Source organism: Carassius gibelio, chromosome A17 (genome assembly GCF_023724105.1).
Source record: "Carassius gibelio isolate Cgi1373 ecotype wild population from Czech Republic chromosome A17, carGib1.2-hapl.c, whole genome shotgun sequence".
NCBI lineage: Eukaryota > Metazoa > Chordata > Actinopteri > Cypriniformes > Cyprinidae > Carassius > Carassius gibelio.
In genome coordinates, this window is record NC_068387.1 from 26,004,063 (window position 1) to 26,030,112 (window position 26,050).

Consider the following 26,050-nt stretch of genomic DNA (forward strand, 5'->3'; position numbering starts at 1 on the left):
CGTTGATTCAGATCGGCACTTCGGAGCATGTTCGCGACTCGGTTGATTCCCAGCAAACACAGAACGTTGTGAGGACGTCGCCAGTTAGTCGTCATTTGGTCAGCGCGACATTACTTTATGGCAACGTTGTAAGGACGTCGTGGTAAAGTTCCATTTTTTAAAATCTTGGCTAACTTCCCAGAAACGTCGTGGGCACGTACTCAAAAGACGTCGCTAGTTAGTCCCATTGGGGACATTGTAGCGACGTGGTCAGCTGGTCTTCAGATAACTTTTAATATTATTGCACTAGATGTCTTATTATTATTAAGATACCATTTGAACAGCATATTCTTTGGGAAATATACAAAAAAATTAATCAAGCATGGTAAAATAATTATATATATATATATATATATATATATATATATATATATATATATATATATATATATATATATATATATGCCATCAGTTTAACAATAAAATAAACAATTTACTTAGCAAATGGTGATAATGTTTGTTAATGAAAGAGAGTACGGGACAAATTAACATTTAAACCTTAAACTAGCAGCGCACGTCACTTTCTGAATGAGGTGCGCGACGTGCGCGTGCCCGTCATTTTGTAACGGTCAACTTCCAGCGGACGGACACGGAGGAAAGGTAAGTCCTATAAATCTACTTTTATTCATAGATTTTAACTGATATAACGTTAAATGCCATCAAAGAGGAGTAGTGTTTTGTATTTTTCTAGGTTTTCTCTTTCAATTTAATAAATAAATGCTCTGTTTGGTTAATTAGCTCAAAAGCAGTCTCAGAGGTGGTCTAAGGTAACGGTAACTGTTAAAATAAAATCGAATATAACCTTACCTAGTTTAAATTATTTGAAATTTATCACTATAAACTATACAGTGTTAACTTTCTAATAATTTAATTTTTAACCGTAGTAACGTTAATTAGTTTGTTTGAATACCTGCTGCTCGAGCTTGATGATGCTCATGCTATCCATGCTGTGAATTTGAATATAAACCGATAGAACGTTAAATATAAAGTTTAACGTTAATTAGACCGAGGCTGCCGAAATCATGTTCAGTGTAACGTTATGTGGGATTAATAATTTCCCCTTTTCTCCCTCAAGTGGCAGGCTTGTAAATTCTGTCATCTGTTCATTATTGGTGTTAATGGTGTTTTTCACATGCATGCTTTTTAATGCTAGTTTAATTCTCAAATTGATCTGATACTTTCGTTTCACAAAAAGTAAACACATTTTTCACTTTCTTAGGGCCTGACAACCACCAGTTGAGTCCATGATTCAGTGAGTTCCTTATAAGGAAATATATTTGTTACCACCTAGTAATTTAAATGTATTATTTATTGTTTTAAAATTAACACATATATTTATCATCAGGGGAAGAGACAGTCTGGGCAGCAGCAACAAGACAACTATTACAAGTAGAGATGGGTTTCAAGAACTGGTACTAATTTGGTTCCTGACTTGTTCAGTACTGAAAACATTTACATAAGGTACAGGATCAATAGTGCTGCTATCAGTATTCTTGTAACATTGATTCATTACCCTTTAGACACAACCACATATCCTCCAAATCATCTCTGCGTGGATGGCAGCAAGGATCCAGGATCAAGAGGTCATTCTTCATGGAGACTGTTCCACAGGAAGCAGTTTCTCCTGGGTGAAAAACTAAACCTGGTTGTTTCAGCATCACTCAGGCAAGCCTAAATACTTTTAAATTGATTTCAGTTGGTTATGTGTTTCAGGTCATCCTGACCATTCTGCTGTCATGGATGTAAGGCCGTGCTGGAACTACATTTCTCGTGATTGAAAGATTTGTGCAGCGGTATCCAGACATATAACGCCCCATCACACGGGGCGTCAACGCCTCTCGTTTACTTTTAAATGAAGTGACGTCAAGGATGGTGAAATTAATTCTAGAAATTAATTCTAAATAGAAGTTGAAGACTTCTCAAGCGCCAATGCAGCCGTCCTCCAGTCAGAACATCCTATGCAAATACCCTAGCGCAGACGCAAGCCAATCGAGTGCATGCAATACCAGAAAACTAATGTGATTGGCTGTCACTATGAGAAGAGACAGTAGTTCTGATCCGATATCAGTGTCGTTTTTTGCAAAAAAAATTTTAAATCAATGTAGAATTTTCTATACTTCTGTGTAGGGATGTCAATTTTCAATCATTTCCATGATCGATCGTCGTTTAAATTAATGAACAAATAATCGATTAATCGTTAACCTTAATGCTGCAAAGTCTATTGCAGTAACACCCAGTCACTGGTATGACAGGATGTGCAAAAGTGTGTGTGTGTGTGTGTGTGTGTATATATATATATATATATATATATATATATATATATATATATAAAAAAACTGTAAAATATATATTTTACAGTAAAGACCAAAAGTTTGGACACACCTTCTCATTCAAAGAGTTTTCTTTATTTTCATGACTATGAAAATTGTAGATTCACACTGAAGGCATCAAGGGCTATTTGACCAAGAAGGAGAGTGATGGGGTGCTGCTCCAGATGACCTGGCCTCCACAGTCACCGGACCTGAACCCAATCGAGATGGTTTAGGGGTGAGCTGGACCGCAGACAGAACGCAAAAGGGCCAACAAGTGCTAAGCATCTCTCTGGGAACTCCTTCAAGACTGTTGAAGACCATTTCAGGTGACTACCTCTTGAAGCTCAAGAGAATGCCAAGAGTGTGCAAAGCAGTAATCAAAGCAAAAGGTGGCTACTTTGAAGAACCAAGAATATGACATATTTTCAGTTGTTTCACACTTTTTTGTTATGTATATAATTCCATATATAAATCCACATGTGTTAATTCATAGTTTTGATGCCTTCAGTGTAAATCTACAATTTTCATAGTCATGAAAATAAAGAAAACTCTTTAAATGAGGAGGTGTGTCCAAAACTTTGGTCTCAAACTGATATATATATATATATATATATATATATATATATATATATATATATATTAGACAGTTTCATCGGATGCACGCGCCTGGACCTAAGTTAACTTCCAGTCTGTGTTGTGTATATCGGTCTGGCTGCGGTGCCTTCTACAAACGCAGTTAAAGGCAAGGTGATGAGTAGACTGAAGTTGGGCTCAGGTGGTTGTGCTGCGGGATGTGTTCCCATACATTTATTTATTTTTGGAGACTCGCCACAATTTTAAAACTGATCGATTTTCAAAAAGGCTTCGTTGAATAAACATGAGTAACGTTACGTACTGCACGTTTAATAATTCCTAACATTTATATGTTTAAACATCAAAACGAGGCACGGGTGTTTTTATATCGTTGTATTTCTGAAGGAGGACTTGCATGTTATATGCCTGATAAAGCAGCGTATGAGCGTAGCTCTGCTTTGTTTACAGCTGTTACTGGGGAAACCTCTATTTCTCGCGCTTTATGTCTATGCTTTAAAACATCTCCTGCTGGCAAAGGATGAATTTGCATTTTCATTAAGTCCGCCTGATCCACGCAGCAAACATATTTTGTTTGTAATCAAAAAATATCTACTCTAGAGGGACTTGGCTGTTGTTATTGATTCTATTTGGAAGTCTACCGGTTAGGTTAGGTCCACAAAAGCGCGCATGCGCAGTAACGTTTTTTTAATGTTGTTGCCGTTGAAACCGTCTATATATATGTGTGTGTGTGTGTGTGTATAATGTATGTGTGTGTAAAATACATTTCTTTTAAATGTATAGCACAGTAATGAAGGCAGCAACATGTGGTAGATGGGACAGAACAAGAATCTATCATTGTGCTAATGTATTATAATACGAAAGGGTATGGCTCCTATACAGCGTGCAGCACGTAAACACAACCAGTGTGCAGAATGATGCACTTGAAGCAACACAGAGTCACAGCGTGTAGCATTACTCACAGAAATGTTCAAAACACAAAAGGAAGAGATATTGTTGTGTATTATATGTGTGCAATATTTTGAGCCTTTTCTTTTAACAGTTTTAAATATCAGTTATTGTGCGCTCTTGAAGAGAGTTTCATTGTTTTGACTGTAGTAACTAGGGCTGGGATGATATGCTAATCTGCCAATTCAATACTATCCCGATACTTGTGTGCCGATTCAATATATATTTATAATTATATATATATATATATATATATAATTTAGCATTGTGATTATAGTTATATAACTATTGCAATTCGTGACTTATCCAAATTGTCTGTAAAATGATGTTTGTTTCTGTAGATTTGAGGGAAAGATTAAAAACAAGGATGTCTGGGAATGACTGAAGGGATCTGACAGCAGTGAGGGAAGGAAGTAATCACCAGAATGTAAGTTCTTTGAGAATGTGTGCATTATTACAAGTTGAGTTTTCATTTAAATGTGGCAATGTACACAACTGGTCAAAAGTTTTAAATATATTTTAAAGGTTTAATTTATTTCTATAATGCACAGTTATATTTTCAGCATTAATTACTCCAGTCTTCAGTGTCACATGATCTTCAGAAATCAGAATAATATGATGATTTACTGCTCAATACATTTTTCTGATTATTATCAGTTGTTCCGAACAGTTGTGCTGCCCAAACATTTTGTCTACACTACAGTTATATTTATTTATTATTTATTTTATTTATTTATTTTATTTGGGGGTGGTTGGCTAATAGCAAGAATGCATAAAATTGAAAACCAGTGGTAGAGAAGACTTTTGTAATTTTACAAAAGATTACATTTTTTGCTGGAAATCATTTCTAATATGGGGTGCGTTTCCCTAAAACCAACTTTGTTCAAAAAGTTCCTTCTTTACCAATAGAGTTCAGTGGAACTAACAACCGTAGTAAGCTAACTGCAGATGTGATTTACATCATGTATGTCATGAACAGATGTACACTTTGATCTTAGCGGCAATAATGCGATTGGGTGCATGTAAATGCACTGATTTGTGATAATCAGCAATGCTTCCCGATCAGCAAATCAGTATATGAAAAAGATCATGTGACACTGAAGACTGGAGTAAAGTTACTGAAAAATTCAGCTTTGCCTCATAATTATTTCAATAAATATGTTTAAGTATATTCAAAAAAAGAGTATGAAAACTGTTATTTCTTTCTTTCTGTTTGCTTTTTTTTTTTTTTTTTTTTTTTACAATTACTTTAAAAAATTTTTTTTATCAAATTAATCTAGCCTTGGTGAGCAGAAGAGACTTCTCTTGAAAACCATAAAGAAAAGATTCCAGATTTTGACTGGTTGTGAACATACATGAGCAACATTAACAAGATGATCCTCCCTTTCAGCTCAGAGAAGGATGTTGACAGTGCAGGCCCAGGATGAAGAAGAGGAGGAAGAACACGTTTAACAATTTTCTCATAAGCTTGCCATGTGTTATAATAAAAACAATGAACATGACTACAATAATATGCTAAATGTTATTAAAAGATTCCAGTTTGCAAGAAGTCTGAGTGTCTGACTCTACACTAGAGGAACTCTTTTCTGAAGAAGATCAGGTGCTGAGAAGAAGCCTTGTTCTACAGCACAACACTGCATCAAGCCTCCTGTCCTTCCCTCAGAAGAGCCTGTCTTCTGCTGCTGGGGTAAGAAACACACTCTTCCTCTTCTCTATCAGCTGTCCAGCACCTAACTCTGCCTCCTCAGCACTGTCTGAAAGAGTCTTCTCCACAGTCAGTAATCACAAATCACAGATTCTTCTGAGAAAGTCGATATGCTCATTTTCTTAAAAAAATTGTTTTTTCGGGTGGGACAAATAATACAGGAGAGATGCTAGAAATCTCTATATTGTTCATTTTTCATATCTTTACGCTTTATGAATGTTTTTCTTCTGAGAAGCTCAAGAATTATGGTTCTTTGGTAATTGCTTTATTGTTTAGGTTTATCCTCTGATAGTGAGCACAGAGCCCTGATCATGACATGCAAGAAAAAGAAAGAAATCATGTCCATGATTTACTAATTCGTTCCCTCTATGTACTAAAACATGCACGATTACTTTTACATTTCATTGATTTGCTAAATCGTATGCACAATTTACTAATTTGTTCTCTTGATGTATAAATAGTGTACACGTTTTAGCAAATCGAGGGAATGAAATAGAAAATCGTGCGCATGAATTAGCCTAAATGTTTTCCTGCATGCCATGTAATTAAAGCACATCACCACCAGACATTTATACCAGGAGCCTCATATATGACGCTCACAGTTTTACTTTGTGCAGTATCTCTGTGCAGTATCTGCTGAATTGTTTCATATCTATTTATCATGTATTTTTTGTTGCACTAAATTATGTTGTATCAATAAGTTTACTGATAATTATTTTTAATTTTCACTAATAACGTCATTAACCATCTCCCCATCTTTAAGACAAAAATGTTCTATTGTTTATATTGTGTAATCTATGAATTGATGTGTTTAGTTTTCTGTGCTCATGACATTTTGCATGTTTAAAGAACAGGTGCGATGTTCAAAATGTTTTGGCTTCGTATTTGTACAAAGTAGTGCAGAATAAATATTGATTTGTGAATGAATGCAGTGTGTTTGTGTCCATTTTATACTAGAATGTAATGTTTTTGTATTTGTTTGCATTGCATGTATGTAATTAATGTATTAACTATGAATCCCCTATAATTAGATTACAATTAGATTTCATAAGGTTTATTTTTTGCACCAGAGATGGATTGAGTTTATTAGTTCTTTATGTATTTCAAGGTAATGGTGAGGTGAAAATATGAATTACCAATATGATCCTGTAATGTCACGTCCTCATAACGTGCCAGTTTGGTCGTCAGGACATACTCATCACGTTCCAGCAACGTTCCACTATAACGTCGCCACGACGGATATGGGAATCACAAAGTTACGTCACTGGAACGTTATGTGGTACGTCGCTGAGACCAATATGGTATTTTATAGGAACGTCCTCATAACGTGACAGTTTGGTCGTTGGGACGTACTCCTCACGTTCCATTGACGTTCCACTATAACGTCGCCACGACGGATATGGGAATCACAAAGTTACGTCACTGGAACGTTATGTGGTACGTCGCTGCGACCAATATGGTACTTTATAGTAACGTTCTCATAACGTGCCAGTTTGGTCGTCAGGACATACTCATCACGTTCCAGCAACGTTCCACTATAACGTCGCCACGACGGATATGGGAATCACAAAGTTACGTCACTGGAACGTTATGTGGTACGTCGCTGAGACCAATATGGTATTTTATAGGAACGTTCTCATAACGTGCCAGTTTGGTCGCTGGGACGTACTCCTCACGTTCCAGCGACGTTCCACTATAACGTCGCCACGACGGATATGGGAATCACAAAGTTACGTCGCTGGAACGTTATTTGGGACGTCGCTGCAACGAATATGGTCTGGTCCAGTTACGTCGTCACAACGTAACTGTGTTAGCTGGGTGTCTGCCGAGTTTGGGGCTTGTGGCTTTAAAGCCCTAGGAGGAGTAGCGTTTAGAATTTCTGTCAGAAAAATAATAATAAGAAAAAGAAGAAGAAGAAGAAGAAGTTTAAATAGCATAACAGTATGGTGGCTTGTTGCCAAGCCAACATAATTATGTCTCTATTTGTTTCTCTGTTTGATAGACAAATGATAGACCGATAGGTGTACTATGAACATACTGGAAAGCTGGATTGTGTGATAAGTCTATGTACATTATAAGCAGAACTATGAACACTTACACTAGTGCAATGGACATTTAAAAAAAAAAAACCTTTAAAGAAACCTACTGTGAACTTGGTTTAAGCTCAGTTTAAAGAATTAAAGCTGCAGTAGGGAATTTTTGACGCTCTAGCGGTTAATAAACAGAACTGCTTGCGTCTTGCGCAAGAACATCGTAGCCGGAACTACTTCTCTCTGTTTATGTCTATGAAGAATCACAAAGGTACTGGGTTACTCCGCCGCGGTACCCCCGAAGCAATCTAAAATAGTCCGAATATAAACACTTATTATAGGTGCCCCCTAGTGATTCAGGACAAGCCAAAAACACGGTTTGGAAAATGGATTCATGGTGTACTCACTTATTATGTTCATTTTTCTACATTTTGAACACAAACAAAGTTACGGACCGCAGCTCTGATTGGTTGTTTTTTACCGGGAGCGCATGACTTTCTGCAAATGGCAATAGGACCACTGGGAGAAGACAGAGGAGCTTGTTTTTTTTCACAGATTATCTGTCTCATATTCTACTGTCAGGACATAATGACAGGTTTAATAAATATGTAAAAAATATTTTTTTTTTACAAAAGTTCCCTACAGCACCTTTAAGTTGAATCTGTTGCCCATGACGCTATAAATTCTTCTGCCAAGAGTTCCACTTGAACACCCACTTCCCAGAAGCTCTGCAGATATTTTGTATGCATCTTATGTTGTGAACTAATTGCTTTCTATATGTTGGCTAAATTCAATTGGACAATTTTATTTGTCCTCGCGTCACCGAATATAATTTATCATTTTTAGTGTGTTTCCCAATATGCCTTGACAGTCCATCACAAATCCATCACTTGCTCCGCAATGAAACCACTCTCATTCTGATGGTACCCATTCACTGTGTGAGCAAGTGATGCAACGTTACATTTTTCTAAAGCTGATGAAGAAACAAACTCCTCTACATCTTGGATGACCTGAGGGTGAGCACATTATCAGCAAATTTTCATTGTAGTAATTTATTGCTTTAATCCCAAACATACAGTATATGCAGCGTCCCGTTCAAACAAAGGATTGATGTAAAAAAAAAAAAAAAAATGTTTTTGTTGTTGTGCAGCCAATGTTTTCCATGGGTGGCTTGCACAGAAACATCCATAATCAAAGAGAAAAGCAGTGCAATTTAAGTAAAAATAAAAAATAATTTTTCAAGTCAAGTCACCTTTATTTATATAGCGCTTTATACAAAACAGATTGTGTCAAAGCAACTGAACAACATTAATTAGGAAAACAGTGTGTCAATAATGAAAAATGACAGTTAAAGGCAGTTCATCATTGAATTCAGTGATGTCACCATTCAACTCAGTTTGGTTTAAATAGTATCTGTGCAATCATTTGCAATCAAGTCAACGATATCCTTGTAAATGAAGTGACCCCAACTGAGCAAGCCAGAGGCGACAGCAGCAAGGAACCAAAACTCCATCGGTGGCAGAATGGAGAAAAAACCTTGGGAGAAACTAGGCTCAGCTGGGGGCCCAGTTCTCCTCTGACCAGACGAAACCAGTAGTTCAATTCCAGGCTGCAGCAAAGTCAGATTGTGCAGAAGAATCATCTGTTTCCTGTGGTCTGTCCCGGTCCCCACTGTCTTTCAGGGCTGTAGAGGTCCTTTCTAGATGCTGCTCCACCATCTGGGCTGGATAAGTACTGGATCCGGGTGACTGAAGTGACCAGCTGATGGGGATACAGACTTGATCTGGTGGCTACAGTGACCTCGGAATAAGAGAGAAACAGACTAATATTAGTGTAGATGCCATTCTTCTACATTGGGTGTTATGGGAAGTGCCCCCGGTTCCAGTTTACCTAACTAATGCAGCCTAAAAATGCTTTAACGGATTTGGATTTTAGAAGCGTATTAGTGTGTTATGTGTAAGTCAGGTTAAAGAGATGGGTCTTTAATCTATATTTGATCTGCAAGAGTGTGTCTGCCTCCAAAACAATGTTAGGTAGGTTATTCCAGAGTTTAGGCGCTAAATAGGAAAAGGATCTGCCGCCCGCAGTTGACTTTGATATTCTAGGTATAACCAAGTTGCCAGAGTTTTGAAAACGCAGTGGATGTGGAGGACTATAATCTAACAAGAGCTTTTTCAAATACTGAAGTGTTGAACCATTGATGGCTTTATAAGAAAGAAGCAAGATTTTAAAAACTATACGATGTTTAATAGGGAGCCAGTGCAGTATTGATGCAGGCTAATATGGTCATACTTCCTGGATCTAGTAAGAACTCTAGCTGCTACATTTTGGACTTGCTGGAGTTTTCAGAATTTAGCAGTAAGAAAACACTTGTCATCCAGTTTTTTTATATCGACTATGCATTCCGTTAGTTTTTCAAATTGGTATGTTTTGCTGGGCCAAGAAGAAATATAGAGCTGAGTATTATCAGCAAAATAGTGAAAGCTAACACCATGTTTCCTGATGATATCTCCCAAGGGTAACATGTAAAGCGTGAAGAGTAACAGCCCTAGTACTGAGCCTTGTGGTACTCCATGCTGCGCTTGTGATCGATATGATATCTCTTCATTCACTGCTAAAAAATTGATGGCGGTCATATAAGTATGATTTAAACCATGCTAATGCCCTTCCATTAATGCCAACAAAGTTTTCTAGTCTATGCAAAAGAATGTTGTGGTCAAAATTGTGGAACGCAGCGCTAAGATCCAATAGCGTTAATAGAGAGATACAACCACAATCAGATGAAGAGAGCAGGTCAATTCTAACCAGAGGCGGACAGAGCACACAGCTTCATTACTTGAGTAAAAGTACAGATACCTCTTACTCAAGTACAAGTCAGATGTCTACTTAAGTAAAAGTAATGAAGTACTTGTTTTTAAAAGTACTTTATTATCAAGTGTACAAGAGTACATTTTCTGAAATATTCCATTACTACTGCCACAGTGCTTACATTTATGTACGGAAATGTCCTACAAAGAGTTATGAAAAATGTTAATGTTAATACCTTGGATAATGTAAAAGGAGTTGAAAGTAAAATTAAGTCATTTTCATCATTTTAGCATATTGCTTTGTTTAACATTTCTCACTTGCCCACAAGGCAATAGCACAATGGCAACGTTCTGACGAACCTCTGCTAGAGTTTTAATGGATTTTTTGCACCCACATTTGAACCTGACTGTGTTAAACACACTGCATACTGAAGAACGAAGCAAATGCTCAGCTTACATTAATGTGTAATATCAGAAAAGAAAATTCACCTAACAATTGTGTGTTTCTCTGTTGTTTTCATCAATCAAATCAATAAACCTAAACCAGCAAAGAAGACAATATAGCAAAGTTCTGACACACCTCTGAACCTGACCATGTTACACACGCAGCATAGAAGAGAAAATACTATAATTTTAAATAATACTGTGCTGCACAGTAATATAAAAATAGACAATAAAATAAAATAACAACTGTTCAAATAAACACCTAGTACAACACTACAACTATAAATTCCATAAAACTTCAATAACAAACAAATCATATTGTTAATTAAAAGCTTGTCCAAAAAAGGGAGCGAGTTCCAGAGCCTTGGAGCCACAACACAGAAAGCACTGTCACCTCTTGTCTTAAGATGTGTTCTGGGAACAATTAAAAGATCTTGGCCTGAAGACCTCAAAGACCCACATGGAGTATTTATATGCAATAGATCCTGGATGTAAGAGGGTGCTTGACCATGCAAGACTCTGAAAGTAATGACCAGAATTTTAAAATGCACTCTATATCCACATGAACACATGATTTGTAAAAATTGATAGCCTGAATGCACTGTAAGTCGCTGTGGATAAAAGCGTCTGCTAAATGCATAAATTTAATTTAAATGTAATAATTTCATATCCAACAGGAAGCCAATGAAGGGCCTTACGCACAGGAGTAATGTGTGATCTCTTGCTGGTCCTAGAAATAAAAGGATGAACAAGCATCTTCCTCTCTTTTTTTAAAAACCATAGATCTAACCTTAGCAATGTTCCTGAGGTGGAAAAAAACAGGTACGAACCACAAACTTAACATGACTGTTAAAACACATCGATCTGTCAAAAATGACACCCAGATTTCTCATGTCACTGCAGTCAGATGATGATAGACCCTCAAGGACCTGCCTAATCTTAAGGGTAATGTTGTCTGTGGCAAAAATCATCACCTCTTTTATCTGTATTAAACAGATAAAACGTTCTTAGCTTCCTATTGGGTAGTGATGTTCTTTACTTTTCTAAATTTGGGATGAATAAACTCTACAAGCCCAGAGGAGAATCAAAGTTAATCAATTAAGCTGAAAGGGGAGGAGCCACCTTAATTCAAAGCTCTACTAAATAGCAAAGCCAACACTGATGTGTATTGTAGTATTGTGCCAAAGTTTGTTAGGATGGGGTTCTTGCAAGGTGTGTTAGTGTTGGTTGTGATTGTGGCTTTTGATCTGAAGAGTGCATTGGGAAGTTTGAAACACCGTCAAAGTCCAAGCAGCACAAAGCCGCAATCAGCTTCAGCTTCCAGAGTTCCTGATCTTTCTTCTCAAGGGTTCTTGAATCCTTTTCAAAAGGCTTCTCAGCTTCCGAGTCTTGACTACAGAAAATTTGCGCAAGACCCTCTTGGTCTTCAGGAGAAGCAGCTGTTGCAGGGTCCAGTCAAGCCTTTGGACTGGAAGTTTCCCATCGTTCCAGAGGTGCAACGTGAGTTGGCGGTGAACTTCCAGTTGAGGAAACCTGTGACTCCCAGTAGTGTAGCTGTTCAATGCAGTGAGAGCCGGGTTCATGTGGAGGTGAAGAAGGATATGTTTAGCAATGGTCAACTGATCCAGCCATCTGGTTTGTCTATGGGAGGCTGTCCTGTTGTTGGTGAGGACTCTGCCTCTGGGGTGCTCATCCTCGAATATGCACTGCAGGACTGCAATAGTGTGCTGATGGTAAGAACGGTTACGTCTTACTGGATTAACCAATAAAAACAAGGGTTCTTCACTAGTGTTAGTTGTATGTTAAACATCCACCGAACCTTTCAGTTTTTGAAACCTGATAACTGACAGCTGCTTTGGGGAACTGCTAGAAACACCCTTCTTGAACCTTATTTTTAAGTGTAGTTGAACAGAACCCATTTGGTAACCACTTCCGTCTCTTACAGATGTCTGCGGATGAGCTAGTCTACACCTTTGCTCTTACCTACACCCCTTTGGCATTTGCTGGCACGCCGATTACCCGTACTGAGGGTGCAGTTGTTGGCGTTCAATGCCACTATCAAAGGTAAGCGACTGACTGGATGTCTTAAGCCGTGTTTCTTGTGGTGTTACAACTGGATGACCATATATTTGGTATCTCTTTGAACTACAGGCTCCATAATGTGAGCAGTAATGCTTTGAGGCCAACTTGGGTTCCTTATGCTTCAACGGAGGTTGCTGAAGACGTCTTGGTGTTCTCCATGAAGCTCATGATGGGTTTGTGTAGTTTCTTTTAGATCTTAAGCCTTGTGAAATGAGGCTGTGCCTAAACCGTTCTTTCCTCTTGCAGATGACTGGGCCAATCAGAGGCCTTCAAATGTGTACTACTTGGGTGACATTATTAATATTGAGGCATCTGTGAAGGTGTACAACCACGTCCCCCTGCGTGTGTTTGTGGACCGCTGTGTGGCCACCCAAGTACCTGATGTGACTTCTGTTCCGAGATATTCCCTCATTGAGAATCATGGGTAAAGTCCTGTCACTTCTCTAGAATGGTTTCAGTTTGTTCAGTGAGCACTCGATCCCTGAGAATTAGGTTGAGTCAAGTGACCAAGGGTTTAGCTCTTCTTGGTAAGTGCTTTTCACGGTCGCTGAGACCGTCCCAATGTTCATCCTACTGTAAATGGTATGACCGTTTTAAAACTTGTCTGAAGCGTAGCTTGGCGTTTCCGTTTTTGGTTTAAGCGTGGACTTGTGCGCACTCTAATGGCATATGTTGCCCACAGTCTTTTGTGCTCTGGGCAGGAATTGGTTTGCTCTACGAACCCCTACTACAGCGTTAACCACAAACATTGATGCGGGCAACTGGCTGTAAACCTCTTTTCACTAGGGATGGGTACCGAAACCCGGTATTAAAATAGCCCGGGGCTAAATTATGAAAGCCCGTAGTATCCATAAGATCTGACTGTATCGGTTCTGCTTTCGGTACTGGAGGGAAAAAATTAATGTACTATGGATTTTCTTAATGTTATCGTGCACATCTTATCTCACCAAACATTTCTAATGTGCGATCATATTAAGATGCTTGTCTGTGAGATCTGTCATGCGCGCCGCGGAGTACGCGTGTACGGTGCACACACACGCATGAGGGCAAGGGGCCGTTCACATATCACTCAAGTTCGTTATTTCAAATGTAGGCGCACGGTATGCGCGCTCGTAATGGAAGCGGGTTTTTTTTTCAGAATGTCGCAAGTGCACTGCAGGTCATGTAACTTCCTCCCCTTTTCCGTAACAATGTTGAAAACTCAACCAAGATGAAGGAACCGCTGATAGCTGTATGGGATTTTTTTTTTTATTTTTTTTTTTTAGTAGCGGTGCTACTGAAAGCCGTTTTTAGTGCTGGACCGTTAAGCAGTATCGGTAGGAGTAGTAATGCCGTTAAAGCCTTAACGATACCCATCCCTACTTTTCACCCACTCTTTATCAGGTGCCTTGTGGATGCCAAGGCTACGGCTTCCAGCTCCCACTTCTTGCCTCGGACCCAGGAAGACAAGATCCGGTTCCAGCTGGAGGCTTTCATGTTCCAGGGAGGATCCAGTCCTTCTGTACGTACTAGATTGACTGAATCAGAGTCCTCTTCCCATCTGCTTTGGTTTTGTGAACCCTTACCGGTGTCTCTTGCAGATCTACATAACGTGTACCGTGAAGGCCACTCTTGCTTCTGCACCCAGTGACGCTCTCCACAAATCCTGTTCCTTTTCCAACGGGTATGTTCATGCTGCTTAAGAACATGATGAAGCTGCCGTGTCTGATCTTCCTCTCTTGTTGCAGGTGGCTTGCTGCTGATGGGAACCACCAGGTTTGTGCTTGCTGTGACTCAACTTGTGGCCCTGAAGGGGGACGTGATGCTCCTATTGGGGGTAGGTAGCTGCTTTAAGATTGCTTCTGACACTTCATGTGCTCTACTTGACCTGGGTATTTGCCTCTTTTCAATAGGTGTTCAGTGGGAAGGCAAGGCCTCCCTCGGTCCTGTAATGGTTCAAGGGCGACAGAAGTCTTTAGGTGGACCTCAATAAATGGGGACAACCCTATTGCTTCCAATAAACCAAAAACCGTGTTCTTGCTTCTGCTCTTCTTGTCTAGTTTAAAAACTCTGGGTTTGTGCTCTAAAGATTAGATTCCTCTCATTGCTAGTTTTTCTTCATCTTAGTGCTGCATTTGGCACCATAGATCATGACCTGCTCAGATTGATTACAAAACTATACAGGTATTCAAGGGCAGGCTCAAAGATGTTTAGATCCTACCAGTCCAATCGCTACAATTTGGTTTGTTTACTTGGGTAGTGGTCCCATTATCACCAGTAAAATATGGAGTGCCACAAGGATCCATCTTGGGGTCTTATTTTAAATATACATGTTGCCCCTTGGTAACATTAGAAAATATGGGTTTAGCTGCCACTTAGATCTCAACGAGACCAGATGACATTACGTGTGTTAATGTAAAGGATTGCATGACCAATTTTCTCAAACTCTGATTAGTCCATTATTACTTACTGGGCCTAAAAAAGGTACACCAACTACAGTTTGCAACTAGATTGCTGTGCGGTTACTTTCTCTACAGCCAAAAATCTGGGTGGTATATTAGACCGCAACTTGTCTTTTGAAAGCGGTTTCTGATGCAGAAAAGCTAGTTCATGCAATCAGAACCTCTAGACTATTGTACTGCACTTCTACAGTAGTTGGTTGTCCAGCATTTTCAATAAGCTACAGCTAGTCCAAAATGCTTACCATGTCAAGAAATTCTGATCGTCCCTCCCAATTTTACAGTCTCTGCAATGGCCACCTATTAAGATCTGTTTAAGTTCCAAATTATTACTTGACTAAGGCCCTAAATTATTTAGCTCATTTAACTAGTCTTATACCATGCTTCAATCACTCTCTCTAAGGTCACAAAATGTTGGACTTCTGGTAGTTCCTAGGATAGTAAAGTCCACTTAAGGAGATTTATGCATTTGGCTTCCAAACTCTGGAATAGCCTTCATAATGTTCGGGGTTCAGACACACACTGTTTAAATTTAGATTAAAAACATGTTTTGCCAAGCATTTGTATAATGCATCTCATGATTTGTGACTGCAGTTGTATCTGATCAAATGTGCATTATTATTATTTGGCTTTGGTTAAACTAATTTTACTTTGTTAGAACAGCATCTACGCTGTCTTTGTTTCTGTTTTGCCATGAGATTTACATCCTGTGGTAACTAAGGTTTACACAAGCTCCAGTCTGGATCCAGAACACCTGAGAAGAGATGATGCCAAGCCATCAGAAGACCTCAGATGATGCTAACCCTTAAACAACATACAGAACTACCAAATATTGTTACAAGTGTGATTGCATTATATAATTGCTGTTAAGAGTGTTCATCTGGTTGACTACGTCTTGTATTAATTTTTCAGAAAATTCCTGTTTTTTTTTTTTTTTTAAATGCTATCAGCATGATAGACAAATAGGTGTACTATGAACATACCAGACCGCTTTATTATGTGATAAGTGTATTTACACTATAAGCAGAGCTATGAACATTTGCACTTTGTGCAATGGATATTTGAAAAAATAAGTGCATGGAAAAATGTTCCACTGTGCAAACGGAATCTTCTGTATGAAAGAACAGTCAGTAGTGCAAGTAATGAGTGTATTTTGTTGTTGTTGTAAATCAATGGGGCTCAGTGGGCAGAATTCAGTAAGGAAAAGACTTACAATACAAAAAACACAAGCGAGACTAGCTGCTGCGTGTGGATGCACCGCCCTCTTGTTCCAGACTGCAGCAAAGTCAGATTGTGTCAGATTTCTGCTGATATTCAGAACTAGGGGTCCTCTCTAGAAGCTAATCCACCACCTGGTCTGGAAACGTACTGGATCTGGGTGACTGCAGTGACCATCTTATCTGGATACAGACTGGATCTGGTGGCTACAGTGGTGGACAGTAACGGAGTAGCTTTACTTCGTTACTGTACTTAAGTACATTTTTCAAGTATCTGTACTTTACTGAAGTAGTTTTATTTTGAGTAACTTTTACTTTTACTTCACTACATTCCAAAGCATAAGATCGTACTTTTAACTTCACTACATTTCATAAAACATATCGTTACTCCCTATAATATATCACGTGCTCCGACACTCAGAAGCGGTGTCTGATTCATCATGAACGAACTGAGTCTTTTCAAAATAAGCCTTTAAATCGGATCGCGAATCGCACCAAACGATTCGTTTACGAATTAGAATGATCCGATTGCAGCTGTTCTGGAGTCGACCACTCACTGATTCAAATGAACCATTTAGTGTGAGTCTACAGAAGTAAGAATAGTGAGATCTTGTGAGCGGGTGCGTCTGATGTTGCTAAAAGTAAGTTATTAATGTCGGAATTTAGGATTAACTATTGTAACTGAAAATCATATTTTTTATTATTTATTTTATATATTTTATTTTGATAATTTAGAATTATTACTGAAATACAACCTTTTTTGTTTCAAACAGTTCATTGAACAATAATAAATGAAGTACCTGAAGCTGACAATGAAGTTAATGTATAATAATTAGCAAAGATGATTAATTTAGCTCTGTAAACGCACGTGTGAGGGGCGGAGACGCGCCGTGGAGCGTCAGACGCGCTTGAGGACCAAACACAGCAGAGCGGTAGGAAACTTCACTCCTCTTATTACAACGCGACTCCGTTGATTCAGATCGGGACTTCGGAGCATGTTCGCGACTCGGTTGATTCAGATCGGGACTTCGGAGCCTGTTCGCGACTCAGTTGATTCAGATCGGGACTTCAGAGCCTATTCGCGACTCGGTTGATTCAGATCGGGACTTCTGGACTTCGGAGCATGTTCGCGACTCCGTTGATTCAGATCGGCACTTCGGAGCATGTTCGCGACTCGGTTGATTCAGATCGGCACTTCGGAGCCTGTTCGCGACTCGGTTGATTCAGATCGGGACTTCGGAGCATGTTCGCGACTCGGTTGATTCAGATCGGCACTTCGGAGCCTGTTCGCGACTCGGTTGATTCAGATCGGCACTTCGGAGCATGTTCGCGACTCCGTTGATTCAGATTGGGACTTCGGAGCATGTTTGATATTTTTTTTTAAATTCAGATCTCGAAGCAGGAAGTGTTTGTCAAACAGTTAATTGGTGAAAAATGAATATTTGGACTTGAGGCTTTTTTTTTAGACGAGTAACGTTAGACAGACATGAATGTTTATTCAGAACGGTACTGAAAATAAGTAAATATCGTAGCTGATGCTAAATGTCTAGCTTACAAGCTTGCTGGTGCTAACTTGAGGTAATTTTTATAAATAATGTCCAAATATTTGTATTCAACCACCTATAAATATATATATATATATATATATATATATATATATATATATATATATATATATATATATAGGTGGTTATCTATATTTATATAGATAGATAGATAGATAGATAGATAGATAGATAGATAGATAGATAGATAGATAGATAGATAGATAGATATATAGATTACACCTGGGGAGAAAAGAAAGGATGTGATGTTCAGAACATGGTAACTACAGTAATTATCAAAGAGGGGAAGAGATGCACCCCGTTTGGCCAGGGGTGTTTTTACACCACAGACAAGGTTTGAGAAGGAAAAAAATCATTAAGAAAATATAATTATATTTTCCTTAAGATGTTCTTCCTAACTGCAGGCCTTATTATCTTGTCATATATAACTGTGGTGTTCTGTAAAACCACAAACTTTAAAATACTTTTTTCTTACAGGTGAAGATCAGATTATCATCTCTGTTTTCTCTCAGGTACATCACAGTGTAAGCTTCACAGTGAACATTACTCTCGTAAGCGTAGTCCATATCAACGACAAAAATATATCTTAGCATAGGTCATAATTTAGATATATTTTTTAGATGGAAAAATGCAGTTTTACAGATGCTAGAAATGTGGCTTTCTAAGGAAAGATTGCTGTCAAATAGCACACCTAGGTTCCTAACTGATGACAAAAAATTGACAGAGCAGCCATCAAGTCTTAGACAGCGTTCCAGGTTATTCAATGCAGAGATTTTAGGTCCTATAATTAACACCTTTGTTTTTTTTCAGAATTTAGCAGTAAGAAATCACCAGTCATCCAGTTTTTTATATCGACTATGCATTCCGTTAGTTTTTCAAATTGGTATGTTTCGCTGGGCCAAGAAGAAATATAGAGCTGAATATCATCAGCATAACAGTGAAAGCTAACACCATGTTTCCTGATGATATCTCCCAAGGGTAACATGTAAAGCGTGAAGAGTAACAGCCCTAGTACTGAGCCCTGTGGTACTCCATACTGTACTTGTGATCAATATGATGCCTCTTCATTCAATGCTAAAAAATTGATGGCGGTCATATAAGTATGATTTAAACCATGCTAATGCCCTTCCATTAATGCCAACAAAGTTTTCTAGTCTATGCAAAAGAATGTTGTGGTCAAAATTGTGGAACGCAGCGCTAAGATCCAATAGCGCTAATAGAGAGATACAACCACGATCAACTGATAAGAGCAGGTCAATTCTAACTAGAGGAGGACAGGGTACACAGCTTCATTACTTGAGTAAATGTACAAAGTATTTGTACTTGTTTTTAAAAGTACTTAGTATCAAGAGTACATTTTCTAAAAACTCTAACATTTATGTACAGAAACGCCCTACAAAGAGTTATGAAAAATGTTAATGTTAATACCTTGGATAATGTAAAAGGAGTTGAAAGTACTTTTTAGCATATTGCTTTGTTTAACATTTCTCACTTGCCCACAAGGCAATAGCACAATGGAAACGTTCTGACAAACCTCTGCTAGAGTTATAATGGATATTTTTCACCCACATTTGAACCTGACTGTGTTAAAGACACTGCATACTGAAGAACGAAGCAAATGCTCAGCTTACATTAATGTGTAATATCAGAAAAGAAAATTCACCTAACAATTGTGTGTTTCTCTCTTGTTTTCATCAATCAAATCAATAAACCTAAACCAGCAAAGAAGGCAATATAGCAAAGTTCTGACACACCTCTGAACCTGACCATGTTATACACGCAGCATAGAAGAGAAAATAATAATGAAAATCAGCTAATCAGCTGTGTTTAGGTCAGCATACAAAGAAGGAAAACTAAAATTCAGCTCATTTGAGTGACAGTATTAAGCCCCTTCCTCTCACATTGACATGCAGGCGCCTGCACAATCCAATCACGTTTGAGAGGGAAACGATAAATTGAAGGTGCGTTCGACTTCACGCAGTAGTGCACAACCTGAGCGCAGTCTGACTTGAAGCAGTGCATGCCGGTTAGATATTTTGTCCGACTTGAGACGGTGCAGAAGCCACAAAGTACGGCGAGAGTGTTTCGAGAGCAGCCGGCTGACTCAGCCGCCACAGTTTCTCCAGAGTGACTGCAGGAGCGCTGATGACGACACAGCTGTTTCATGATTGGCCAGATTCACCACATGACTACGACCACGTGTGTTTCGGATTAGACGAACCCTTTCAGTTCCATTAATGGCAACACATCTGTGTTTTTAGATTGATAATAGCTTTTTTACTGTAGTCCCACTGTTGTATTGAGTCACATTTATCTCACGTGATGAGAGGCTTAATACATAACCTACTGTAATGACAATGATGAATTAATAATAGTCAGAAGAGGATCTATGACTTCTGGAACCAGCTCTTTTAAGATCTTAGATAGAATAGGGTCTAACATGTTGTTGGTTTAGATGATTTAACAAGTTACAGCTGTCAGCAGAGCTAAATTATATCCCATTGTAAACAACTATATTTTTCATTCAGAAAATAAATGTTCTAAATTGTACAAATATTGTACAGATATGACAGCATTGACAAACTTACATAGAAAATGTTATTTTGGCATTATTGTTTATGTTTGTTAAAGTGTTAACAATGAAATTGATTCTGCAAATCAACCCATTTTATTGTTCTAAATGTATCATTTGTTAGGTAAATAATTCATTTATTTTACTTACATCTCCAATGTATCCCAGCAGCCACAAGAGAGCGTCATGTTTCATGTGATGGTTTTGTGGATGCATCAAAATTCTTAGCTTTCTATTGGGTAGTGATGTTCTTGACTTTTCTAAATTTGGGATGAATAAACTCTACAAGCCCAGAGGAGAATCAAAGTTAATCAATTAACCTGAAAGGGGAGGAGCCACCTTAATTCAAAGCTCTACTAAATAGCAAAGCCAACACTGATGTGCATTGTAGCATTTTGCCAAAGTTTGTTAGAATGGGGTTCTTGCAAGGTGTGTTAGTGTTGGTTGTGATTGTGGCTTTTGACCTGAAGAGTGCATTGGGAAGTTTGAAACTCCGTCAAAGTCCAAGCAACACAAAGCCGCAATCAGCACCAGCTTCCAGAGTTCCTGATCTTTCTTCTCAAGGGTTCTTGAATCCTTTCCAAAAGGCTTCTCAGCTTCCGAGTCTTGACTACAGAAAATTTTCACAAGACCCTCTTGGTCTTCAGGAGAAGCAGCTGTTGCAGGGTCCAGTCAAGCCTTTGGACTGGAAGTTTCCCACCGTTCCAGAGGTGCAACGTGAGTTGGCGGTGAACTTCCAGTTGAGGAAACCTGTGACTCCCAGTAGTGTGGCTGTTCAATGCAGTGAGGACCGGGTTCATGTGGAGGTGAAGAAGGATATGTTCGGCAATGGTCAACTGATCCAGCCATCTGGTTTGTCTATGGGAGGCTGTGCTGTTGTTGGTGAGGACTCTGCCTCTGGGGTGCTCATCCTTGAATATGCACTACAGGACTGCAATAGTGTGCTGATGGTAAGAATGGTTACATCTTACTGGATTAACCAATAAAAACAAGGGTTATTCACTAGTATTTGTTGAATGTTAAACCTCCACAGAACCTTTCCGTTTCTGAAGCCTGATAACTGAAAGCTGCTTTGGGGAACCAACGTTCTATGGCTGCTATAAATGCCGTTCTTGAACCTTATTTTTAAGTGTAGTTGAACCGAACCCATTTGGTAACCGCTTCCGTGTCTTACAGATGACTGAGGATGAGCTAGTCTACACCTTTGCTGTTACCTACACCCCTGTGGCGTTTGCTGGCACGCCAATTACTCGTACTGAGGGAGCAGTTGTTGGCATTCAATGCCACTATCAAAGGTAAGCGACTGACTGGATGTCTTCAAGCAGTGTTTCTTGTGGTGATGTAACCGGAAAACTGTTTATTTGGTATCTCCTTGAACTACAGGCTTCATAATGTGAGCAGTAATGCTTTGAGGCCAACTTGGGTTCCTTATGCCTCAATGGAGGTTGCTGAAGACGTCTTGGTGTTCTCCATGAAGCTCATGATGGGTTTGTGTAGTTCCTTTAGATCTTAAGCCTTGTGAAATGAGGCCGTGCCTAAACCGTTCTTTCCTCTTGCAGATGACTGGGCCAATCAGAGGCCTTCAAATGTGTACTACTTGGGTGACATTATTAATATTGAGGCATCTGTGAAGGTGTACAACCACGTCCCCCTGCGTGTGTTTGTGGACAGCTGTGTTGCCACCCAAGTACCTGATGTGACTTCTGTTCCGAGATATTCCTTCATTGAGAATCATGGGTAAAGTCCTGTCCCTTCTCTAGAACAGTTTAAGTTCGTTCAGTGAGCACCCGATCCCTGAGAATTAGGTTGAGTCAAGTGACCATAGGTTTAGCTCTTCTTGGTAAGTGCTTTTGGCATCGCTGAGAATGACTGTCCCATTGTTCATCCTACTGTAAATGGTATGTGAGCTTTAAAATTTGTCTGAAGCGTGGCTTGGTGTTTTTGGTTAAGTGTGGACTTGTGCGCACTCTTATGGCTTATGTTGCCCACAATCTTTTGTGCTCTGGCTCGGAATTGGTTCGATCTACAAACCCCTACTACAGCGTTAACCACAAACATTAATGCGGGCAACTGGCTGTAAACCTCTCTTTATCAGGTGCCTTGTGGATGCCAAGGCTACGGTTTCCAGCTCCCACTTCTTGCCTCGGACCCAGGAAGACAAGATCCGGTTCCAGCTGGAGGCTTTCATGTTCCAGGGAGGATCCAGTCCTTCTGTACGTACTATATTGACTGAATCCGCGTTCTCTTCCCATCTGCTCTGGATTTGTGAACCCTTACCAGTGTCTCTTGCAGATCTACATGACGTGTACCGTGAAGGCCACTCTTGCTTCTGCACCCAGTGACGCTCTCCACAAATCCTGTTCCTTTTCCAACGGGTATGTTCATGCTGCTTAAGAACATGATGAAGCTGCCGTGTCTGATTGTTCTTGTTGCAGGTGGCTTGCTGCTGATGGGAACCACCAGGTTTGTGCTTGCTGTGACTCAACATGTGGTCCTGAAGGGGGACGTGATGCTCCTATTGGGGGTAGGTAGCTGCTTTAAGATCGCTTCTGACACTTCATGTGCTCTACTTGACTTGGGGATTTGCCTTTTTTCAATAGGTGTTCAGTGGGAAGGCAAGGCCTCACTCGGTCCTGTAATGGTTCAAGGGCGACAGAAGACTCTAGCAAGACTTCAATAAATGGGTGTTGGAAACCCTATTGCTGACTTTCAATAAATGCACAACCTTGTTCTTGCTTCTGCTCTTCTTGTCTAGTTTAAAAACTCTGGGTTTGTTCTCTAAAGATTAGATTCATCTCATTGCTAGTTTTACTTCATCTTAGTGCTGCATTTGGCAGCTCAGATTGATTACAAAACTATACAGGTATTCAATGGCAGGCTTAAAGATGTAGTCCTCTCATTTATCTCCGGCAAAATATGGAGTGCCAAAAGGATCCATCCTAGGTCCTCTATTTCCCCCCCCCCCCCCCCCATTAACCCAATTTTACAGTGTCTGCTTTGGCATCTATGTATCTATGTTCCATATCAGTCACAAATTACTACTCCCCTGTAAGGCCCTTAATGGTTTAGCTCCTGTATACCTAACTAGCCTTCTAACCAGGGGGCAAGGAACTCGAAAGGAAGTTGAAGTCGGGTGGGGGCTGCTATCTTTTAGCAGAACTTCACTTGCGTTAGCATTCCCATTGACTCCCATTCATTTTGGCGTCTCTTTGACAGTGAATAACTTTACATCTGAGGCATTTAAAGACTCCGTTTGTCCATTTATTTCTAAAGATACACGACAATGTATAAAGGGCTCCATTACCTTCTATGTTACATTATGGCCCCGTAGAAACAGTTTTTGTAAAAAATAAGCTAACGATATCGCCATAACCACACGTCTCTGCAAGATTAACGATGGCAGTTTGCACGCACAGCTACTAGAAGATTTACATCTGTCAGACAGGTTGCTGACGTTGTCAAGCTTCGTTTGAGTCTGCGCTTCAGAAACGGAAGTGCTAAGAAACGCTAAAAATGGGCTTCACTTGTCTCAGTTGAGTTCCAATGGGGTCGCTGTGTCCATTTCTTTTACTGTCTATACTTCTACCACACTACAATCCATCACACTCCTTGAGGTCACAAAAAGCTGGACTTCTGGTAGTTCTTAGGATGGCGAAGTCCACTAAAAGAGGTAGAGCTTTTTTTCTTTTTTTTTTGCGTTTGGCTCCCAAGCTCTGGAATAGCCTTTCTGATAATGTTCAGACACGCCCTCTGTTTAAATCTAGATTTAAAAATCCATCTCTTTTGCCAAGCTTTTGAATTCTGTCTCTGATTGATAGCCAAATAGGTGTACTATGGACAGCTGGATTGTGCAATGGACATTTAAAATGTCCCTACAGGACAGGTCCTCAGAAATGGTAGTTCCCAGGAACTTGAAGCTGGATACCCGTTCAACCATTCTGTGGATGGGGTCGTGTGTGCTTTCTTTTTTCTGAAGTCCACAATGAGCTCATTTGTCTTATTGGTGTTAAGGAGCAGGTTGTTGTGAACAAGACAGGAGTTGTGTCTCCTCCCTAAATGTGGGGAAATTGGTAGTCATTCTGTCCCTTCTCAGTAGGGAAGTTAACATAACCTTTGAAGAGAACTACTGTGAACTTGTTTTAAGCTCAGTTTAAAGAATTAAGTTGAATCTGTTGCCCATGACGGGTTCCACATGAACACCCACTTCCCAGAAGCTCTGCAGATATTTTGTATGCATCTTATGTTGTGAACTAATTGCTTTCTATATGTTGGCTAAATTCAATTGGACAGTTTTATTTGTCCTTGCATCACACAATATAATTTATCATTTTAAATGTGTTTCCCAATATGCCTTGACAGTCCATCACAAATCCATCACTTGCTCCGCAATGGAACCACTCTCATTCTGATGCTACCCATTCACTGGGTGAGCAAGTGATGCAATGTTACATTTTTCTAAAGCTGATGAAGAAACAAACTCCTCTACATCTTGGATGACCTGAGGGTGAGCACATTATCAGCAAATTTTCATTGTAGTAATTTATTGCTTTAATCCCAAACAAACAGTATATGCAGCGTCCCGTTCAAACAAAGGATTGATGTAAAAAAAAAAATGTTTTTGTTGTTGTGCAGCCAATGTTTTCCATGGGTGGCTTGCACAGAAACATCCATAATCAAAGAGAAAAGCAGTGCAATTTAAGTAAAAATAAAAAATAATTTTTCAAGTCAAGTCACCTTTATTTATATAGCGCTTTATACAAAACAGATTGTGTCAAAGCAACTGAACAACATTAATTAGGAAAAAACTGTGTCAATAATGAAAAATGACAGTTAAAGGCAGTTCATCATTGAATTCAGTGATGTCACCATTCAGCTCAGTTTGGTTTAAATAGTATCTGTGCAATCATTTGCAATCAAGTCAACGATATCCTTGTAAATGAAGTGACCCCAACTGAGCAAGCCAGAGGCGACAGCAGCAAGGAACCAAAACTCCATCGGTGGCAGAATGGAGAAAAAACCTTGGGAGAAACTAGGCTCAGCTGGGGGCCCAGTTCTCCTCTGACCAGAGGAAACCAGTAGTTCAATTCCAGGCTGCAGCAAAGTCAGATTGTGCAGAAGAATCATCTGTTTCCTGTGGTCTGTCCTGGTCCCCACTGTCTTTCAGGGCTGTAGAGGTCCTTTCTAGATGCTGCTCCACCATCTGGACTGGATAAGTACTGGATCCGGGTGACTGAAGTGACCAGCTGATGGGGATACAGACTTGATCTGGTGGCTACAGTGACCTCGGAATAAGAGAGAAA

General features: G+C 39.4%; 2 protein-coding genes and 1 long non-coding RNA gene across 12 annotated transcripts in view; all 3 read left to right on the forward strand.

The window, feature by feature from the left end:
- The window catches only part of LOC128031824 (zona pellucida sperm-binding protein 3), a 38,563-nt gene extending 15,084 nt beyond the window's left edge, over positions 1-23,479 (forward strand). For 2 of the 10 annotated variants that reach the window (XM_052620289.1, XM_052620287.1), the window contains exons 2-9: positions 12,466-12,609; positions 12,822-12,940; positions 13,028-13,131; positions 13,205-13,382; positions 14,342-14,459; positions 14,539-14,621; positions 14,686-14,778; positions 14,851-15,032. In XM_052620289.1, the coding sequence (XP_052476249.1) occupies positions 12,466-12,609; positions 12,822-12,940; positions 13,028-13,131; positions 13,205-13,382; positions 14,342-14,459; positions 14,539-14,621; positions 14,686-14,778; positions 14,851-15,031 (1,020 nt within the window). In that variant the 3' untranslated portion in view covers position 15,032. Of the gene's footprint in view, positions 1-12,033; positions 12,610-12,821; positions 12,941-13,027; positions 13,132-13,204; positions 13,383-14,341; positions 14,460-14,538; positions 14,622-14,685; positions 14,779-14,850; positions 15,033-23,436 lie in introns of those variants that run through there. The other 8 variants (XM_052620292.1, XM_052620288.1, XM_052620290.1 and 5 more) reach the window with 8 other exon arrangements.
- On the forward strand, positions 468-2,752 carry LOC127933135 (uncharacterized). The gene is made up of 3 exons (XR_008147443.1): positions 468-639; positions 1,259-1,291; positions 1,385-2,752. It is a non-coding gene; the product is annotated as an uncharacterized LOC127933135 (long non-coding RNA).
- Positions 21,129-23,479, forward strand: LOC128031831 (zona pellucida sperm-binding protein 3). The gene is made up of 8 exons (XM_052620312.1): positions 21,129-21,700; positions 21,927-22,045; positions 22,134-22,237; positions 22,310-22,487; positions 22,846-22,963; positions 23,043-23,125; positions 23,186-23,274; positions 23,351-23,479. Exons 1-8 carry the CDS (start codon positions 21,164-21,166, stop codon positions 23,428-23,430), a joined length of 1,308 nt encoding a protein of 435 aa, XP_052476272.1. The 5' UTR covers positions 21,129-21,163; the 3' UTR covers positions 23,431-23,479.
- Positions 23,480-26,050: the final 2,571 nt, after the last annotated feature.